Source organism: Meriones unguiculatus, chromosome 3 (assembly GCF_030254825.1).
Source record: "Meriones unguiculatus strain TT.TT164.6M chromosome 3, Bangor_MerUng_6.1, whole genome shotgun sequence".
In the NCBI taxonomy this organism is placed as follows: domain Eukaryota; kingdom Metazoa; phylum Chordata; class Mammalia; order Rodentia; family Muridae; genus Meriones; species Meriones unguiculatus.
The window spans coordinates 23,958,793-23,965,732 of NC_083351.1; the positions used below are offsets into that span (position 1 = coordinate 23,958,793).

Genomic DNA, 6,940 nt, shown 5'->3' on the forward strand with positions numbered 1-6,940 from the left:
TTCCCTCTGGGTAGGAGTAGGTGACAGTAACGGAGCCTCCTAAAGCCTTTTGCATCAATGGATACAGTCCAGGTAAGTGGGGTGAATAGTCACCAGGGTCGGGCCAACAGTCATCTCTGTCTAGACAGTGAAGCCTCAGGCAAGATTGTGACTAAGATCTGGGGATCCCCTGGAAATCCTGAGTTTCTGTTCCTGGGATGCTAGGGGCTTTCAGGATCCCAAACCATGCACACAAATTAAGACTAAGTGTCCTGGTCCCCCGAGCCCAGCCCAGGAGCCCCTCAACCACTGGCCTCCACAAGTCACAAACTCTGCCTCCCCTATTGCTTCACACAACCTTAGACAGACTGGGTCCTCCAAAATTGCTCCAAGCACCACCCTTACCCCTGAGATTTCTTTTCCAGGTTGCGTCCCTTCCGGCGGCCCGCACAGAGTGTGAGCCCTGCAGGACTGTCACAAAGATACACCTGCCTCCCTGGAGAATGCCATCAAGGACGGAAACAGGGCAGGTGAGGCCCCCGGGAGTGTCCCAAGGCACGCAGGGTTGAGAGCTTGCAGCAGGTCGGGATCCAGATGGGCAGGGCACAGGTATCCGTGGTAACCAGCAGTAGGCGAGTCGTTTATTGCAATCCCTACTGCCTCTGCCTCGGCACTCAACAGTTTGCAAGGTGTTTCACGCCCTAATGTCACTGCAGCCCTGTCCATGGCCACCAATGCCTCCATTCCAAGCACCAGCAGGCGCAAGCGGAGGCTCCCCAAAGCAGCCTGCTGATCCCAGGTCCACACAGCTACTGCTGGATTAGAACTTGTACCCCTGAGGCGGCTCTGATCTCCTCCTGCTGCCGCCCCTCCACGCCGCCTCTGGCTGTGCTGGCCAAGAGCCTCAAGGAGGCCACAGAGCTTGGCTTGGGCTCCGGACTCCGTCCTTCCTTCTCTGCTGTGGGTCTTGGGCACGTGGGCCAAGCCCCCACGGTGGCAGCGCTGCTGACCGCTGACCGTAAGTACCGGGAATGGGTGACAACCCCGGGCGGCTGAGGGCCCCTCTCTATGGCCATCTCGTAGTGGGCTGGGCTGGACTGGGGCCTGCCCACGCGACCACGTTGAGGGTTGAGTGCTGCAGAGGGCAGTGGAGGGACACCCTAGCCCTACTCCGCCTGCTCTGCACACACACACACACACACACACACACACACACACACACGCACGCACACGCACACGCACACAGACACACACGCGTGCTCGCACACACACACACTGGACCAGTTGGTGGTTCCAGCCACTAGAAGTTTGACAGAAGGACGCCTCCCCACCCCTTACCCCCACCCCCAGTCACTGATCCACAAGCTCCCAAACTGCCTGGATTAGAAGGAAACTAGGAGGGGGGGGGGAAGAGGGGGAGCTATACCTTTGGGGCCAACCACGGTTGGGGGTAGAAAGAAAGAGATGGCGTAGTTTGGTCCTGGTCCTGCAGCTGGGTGAAAAATGGTTGTTCTGGCAGCTGGAATTGGGGGGCAACAGGGGATCCAGAACCGGCTCCACCAGTCCCCAGCACGGGCTAGGCGGGAAATTGTTAGCCGGTGAGTCTGTCCCGGGTGTGTCTCAGGAGGAACTAGGCAGTCTGTACCAAGAAAGGGGAGCTCCCGAGGGGGCATCCTTAGAGGGTACCAGGTAGAAGGGACCCCTCTCCTCCCCCTCACTCTCCTTGAGCCTTCCCAGGAAGAGCAGGCTGGGGAGGGAACAGTCCTGGATTCTTGCCGCAATCCAAGATAAGAGATAAGGAACAGGGTTAGTGACATTACTGAATTCTCGGATGTCCCCCAGCTAGTAAGTGGCAGAACGGAGGTCAGAATCCAGGTGCTAATCATTGGCTCTCCCTGGAGGGTTTAGACAGTGCGAAGACCAAACCCATGAGGGGCTTCAGGGGACTAGAGCTCCCCAGTTCCCCACATCCTGTCCAGAACTGAGATTCTCAAAAGGCAGGCCCTGTGGAGGGCAGCCGTACTGAGGAAGTACTACAGTCTAGCTCCTGGCCAGGCTGGCCCTCTGCCCTCCTGCCCAGCCTTCCCACCACCTCCTGGAGAACTCAGCTTTTGCCTGTTTACTCATTCAGCATGAACTGGGACAGACAGAGGACAGATGAGAACAAAAACAAACAAACAAACAAACAAAAAAATGACCAAGATTTAAATTTCAGATTTAGACTGGGTGCTACCGAAAGAGAAGGAAGGAAGCACGGGCAAACCGGCTGGGGCAGGTCCAAACCTGAAGTAATTTGAGAGCAGCCCCTAAGGGGATGTTGGAACAGAGATACCTCCTTAACGAGTAGGGGCCGGCCAGTTAGAACTTTAGAGGAAGAGCATTCCAGGCAGAAGGAATCGAGGCAAGGTCCCGAGAAGAGAGAGGCAAGGTAAGGGTGTGGAGCGGGGTGCGGGTGAGGGGGCTGGAGACTCTGGGTTGGGAGCAAGCACAGTGAGAGCCAGTAAAGAGTTTTAACAAGGGAGGAATGTAATCACGGTTTAATGCGGCGGGTGCAAAGAACATCTCAGAGGTCGGTGAGGAGGCTGTGGCAGGAATATGGACACGGATGATGTTAGTTTGGGGCGAGATGGTGGTCTAGCAGTCATTCCAAACAGCCCCGAAAGCACTCAGGTGCACTCTCAGGTCCATACAGGCTTGGGGAGAGGTGCATTCTCTCACGCCCCTATCGGCATGCCAATCCCAGGTACACTCACCAACCCACTGTCCACACCCACTGAGTCACCCAGAACCAGGAGGAAGAGGAGAGGGCCGGTCCCATCATCCCTACAAACCACGGCTAACAGCACGGCTAAGGGTGGCTAAGTCCCCCAGCCCTCTGACTCTGCACATCCTCTGAAATTAGTGCTTTCCCAGGAAACAAACCTGGCACAAACCTCTCTCTCTCTCTCTCTCTGTCTTTTCCACCATTGACTGTGCAACGTTAGCCAGTCTTGGAGCTGGGGAGATGGCTAGACATTTAGGACCACCAGCTGCTCTTCCAAAGCACCTAGGTTTGATGCTCAGCCCCCACACGGCTGTCTGTGGGCTGTCTGTAACTGCAGTCCCAGGGGATCCGATGCCCTATTCCTGCCTCTACCAGCACCAGGCACACGTGCGAAGGGCAGAAACACGTGCAGGCAAGACTCATACACATAAGACAAAACAAAACATTGACAGCGTCTTTTCTCCTCTTCCAGTTTCACTCTCCTCAGGCTCAAAACCCCAAGCTCACAGGATGCTGCTGAGACAGTGATGAGGGGACAGTTTTCAAAAATGGTGGCTTGTGGCTCAGGTTGTAGCTCAGGACTTGCCTAGGGTGGCTAGGGCCTGGGGTTCTGGCCTCAATACCACATAAAACTGCAAACCCAGCACTCAGGAAGCAGAGAATAGGGAATTAGAATTTCAAAGTTATCCTTGGCTTGGCTCTACAGAGAGTCCAAAGCCAGTCGGAGATGCTGTCTGAAAAGGAAAAAGGAAGAAAACACAAAAACCAGTGGTCTTGGGTGGACTTCAGGAAGGGATCAAAAGGTAGTGGAGAGCATGGGCCTAAGTCTACTCTCTTCCACAGTGACTTCCTGGCTTCCCTGTGCCCTGCATTAATGAGTCACCAGCACTTATCACGGGCTCTAAGTGCTTTACCATCACTGTCATGCGATTATCAGATTCTCCATCCACAGGTTGGGAGCAGAGCAGAGCCACTGCAGGGCTCCTTCCAAAGGGTTAGGTGAGATTCCCAATACTGCGAACACTGCGAGCTCGTGTGTGGCTCGCAGTAAAGGCTGGTCGGCAACTGCCGTCTGGTTCTGTGACTTTGGGCCTGTTCCGTATTCTCCGTGAGCCTGAGTGTCCATCTACGGCTTAGGAAGAATGAAAGTCCTCAGTTCCAGGATCCTTGTGACGACTGACAAAGTCCACCCAAATGAATGAGTGCTGGGCGTGGTGGCCCACACCTCTAAAAGAGGCAGAGGCGCATCGACAGTTCTAGGCCAGCCTAGGTTATGCTGTGATTTTTTTTTTTTTTCTGATGGAGGACCAGAGAGATGGCTGAGCCTAGGCTACATAGTAAAATTTGCAAAAAGTCTTTTCCTTTTTTTTTTCTCTTTTTCTCTCTCTCATGATACAGCTCTGGCTGTCCTGAAACCTGCTATACAGGCCAGGTTGACCTCCAGCTCACAGAGATCCACCTGCCTCTTCCTCCCGAGTCCTGGGATTAAAGGTGTGTGATTTGTTTAAACAAAAGGTGGAGCAGAAGAGATGGCTGAGCAGTTAAGAGCTCTTTCTAAGGGGCTGTCAATTCCATCCTCACAGGCTCCGCACACCTTCTTCTGGACTCCGCAGCATGTGCGCATGCGTGGATGACGACACCCATCTTCATAAACAAAAGCTATTTTTTAACTTAATAAATAGTCATCATCGAGCGAATCATTAGCCTAACGGTTCTCTCCCTTGCTCCCCCAGGTGGGCACAGCGCCCCAGGCCCTGAGCAGGCACGATGGACTGGAAAAAACTCCAGGACCTCCTGAGCGGTGTGAACCAGTACTCCACGGCCTTCGGACGCATCTGGCTGTCAGTAGTGTTCGTCTTCCGGGTGCTGGTGTACGTGGTGGCGGCTGAGCGCGTGTGGGGTGACGAGCAAAAGGACTTTGACTGTAACACCAGGCAGCCCGGTTGTACCAACGTGTGCTATGACAACTTCTTCCCCATCTCCAACATCCGCCTCTGGGCCCTGCAGCTCATCTTCGTCACGTGTCCCTCCATGCTGGTCATCCTGCACGTAGCCTACCGCGAGGAGCGGGAGCGGAAGCACCGCCAGAAGAACGGGGAGCACTGTCCCAAACTGTACAGCCACCCCGGCAAGAAACACGGCGGCTTGTGGTGGACTTACCTGTTCAGCCTCATCTTCAAGCTCATCATTGAGCTGGTCTTCCTGTATGTCCTACACAGGCTCTGGTATGGCTTCACCATGCCGCGCCTGGTACAGTGTGCCGGCGTGGTGCCCTGCCCCAACATCGTCGACTGCTACATCGCTCGGCCCACGGAGAAGAAGGTCTTTACCTACTTCATGGTGGGCGCCTCGGCCGTCTGTATCATTCTCACCATCTGTGAGATCTGCTACCTCGTCTTCCACAGGGTTATGCGGGGCCTGAGCAAGGGCAACCCTGCGAAGAGCGTGAGCTCCCCTAAGTCCTCCAGCCGGGCCTCCACCTGCCGCTGTCACCACAAGCTGCTGGAGAGTGGGGAGACGGAGCCAGGCCCAGCCAACACGCTGCAGGCTTCAGCACCTAACCTGACCCCCATCTGAACCACGTGCTGGAGGAGAGGTGAAGCAGGGAGGTGGTGCTGGAGGGGGAGGGGTCCTGGGGGTGCTGAGTGGCCCCCCACTTTGAATTCACTAAGCTAGCCAGTTCTGTTGGAGGCAGGCGTTTTTGTAGGTGCTGGGCTCTGTCCTGGTTACCTTGTATAGGTAGCCCGGCCAAACCCAGCTTCGGAGAGACATGTAAATTAGCAAAGGGACTACATGCATGCAAGGGTCTACTTGGCGCTGGGCTGGTAAGCAGGGCTTCTACCTTTCCCAAGGGACTACGGGGCACCCTCTCAGAAAACACACGGTGGAAGAGAGAAATGAGAGGGGGCTCTCCAGCAGGGACAGCAACAGCAAAAAGAACTGGGCATCTCAGAGGAGGGGTGCCGGCCCTGGACTGGGGACAGCCAGCCCAAGAGAGTCTTTACCACTCAGCCATGAGAGGCTGCCCAGGTTCCTAGGTGGAATGTTCTGGAGGCCAAAGAGCGAATGTGGAAAGGGGCAGGAGGTCTTGTCATACCAGCTGCTTGAGACACCCGTGCCTCCTCTGGATCTCCCTTTACCAACCTCCACCTTCAGGCAGCAAAGACTCTTCTCCCTCCCACCAGGGTGCTCAGCCCGCTGCACCCAGTGGCCAGGACCTTGGGGGCGTGCATGGAATGGGAGCATATCCAAGCCAGTTTCCTTCAAAGCAATAAAGTTGTGTTTTATACAATTTGGTTCTTTTCCTCCATTCTCCCCAACTTTCACCCACAGCTCCCTGAAGTCAAAGGAGGCAGCCCTGGGGAAAGGAAAGAGCCCTGGAGCTTGGGGATGAAGCTGGGATAGGGACTGTGACCCAGTCTGGCTGAAGACGGGGTTGGGAAAGGGTGGAGCTGCAGGTGGCAACTGGCAAAAGGGGGTGGGGGATGGACACACACGTTGGGATTCTAGTTGTGGCCACCAGAGGGCGCCTCCAGCCTTCTAAGTTAGACCGATCTGTGCACACTCAGTCACTCTCTTTACAAACAAATCACACTCCCTCCTCGCTCAGCCCATTTCCCCACCCTGTGTCCACACAATCCCTGATGCTCAGACTCTCACTTACATACACTCACGGTGGCGTAAGTACGTAGCCACTCTAGAGGCTGCTCACACCCCCAGCCTCAGCCATCGATTCATTCAGCTCTGTCCATCCCCTCCACCCCTGAACTTTTTTCACACACGCCCTAAGAAAAAGTTTGGGACCATCTAAACCCAAGGTGCTAGTCCGGGGGGAGACCGGAATGTGAAGCCGAGCTTTCTGCAAGCATAGACTAACCCTCAGGAAACATTCAGTGACCGTTAAAGCCAATGCCAAGAGCCAGTGAGTGGGCTGACAGCCAGCAAGGGCAAAGAGAGGTCGGGGCACCTCGCACACACAGCAGGCTGTGTGGTTCACCTTTGCTCTCTGTGGCCGTTAAGGGGTGGGTGAGTCAACACGGTTTAACAGGCTCTGGGCTAGGCTGATCGTCATCTTACAATAATTCCCCCACTCTGCACTTGGATTGAACATTAAGAACCCCCGCCTTATCGTCAATACAATCATCAGCCAAGGTCCCAGAAGAAAAAGCACAACACATTCGAATTAAGTTAACGATG

The 6,940-nt window shown here is 55.1% G+C and overlaps 1 protein-coding gene across 3 annotated transcripts; it reads left to right on the forward strand.

Annotated features, from left to right (window-relative positions):
* Positions 1-341: 341 nt before the first annotated feature.
* Gjb3 (gap junction protein beta 3) lies at positions 342-6,010 on the forward strand. Of its 3 annotated transcripts, XM_060379517.1 has the most exons (3): positions 342-509; positions 696-997; positions 4,477-6,010. In XM_060379517.1, exon 3 carries the CDS (start codon positions 4,511-4,513, stop codon positions 5,318-5,320), a length of 810 nt encoding a protein of 269 aa, XP_060235500.1. In that variant the 5' UTR covers positions 342-509; positions 696-997; positions 4,477-4,510; the 3' UTR covers positions 5,321-6,010. The 3 variants fall into 3 exon arrangements, with proteins under 3 accessions (XP_060235500.1, XP_021500481.1, XP_060235499.1); XM_021644806.2 differs by lacking the exon at positions 342-509 and having other exon boundaries at positions 561-997; XM_060379516.1 differs by lacking the exons at positions 342-509; positions 696-997 and adding an exon at positions 2,225-2,407.
* The last annotated feature ends 930 nt before the right edge of the window (positions 6,011-6,940 follow it).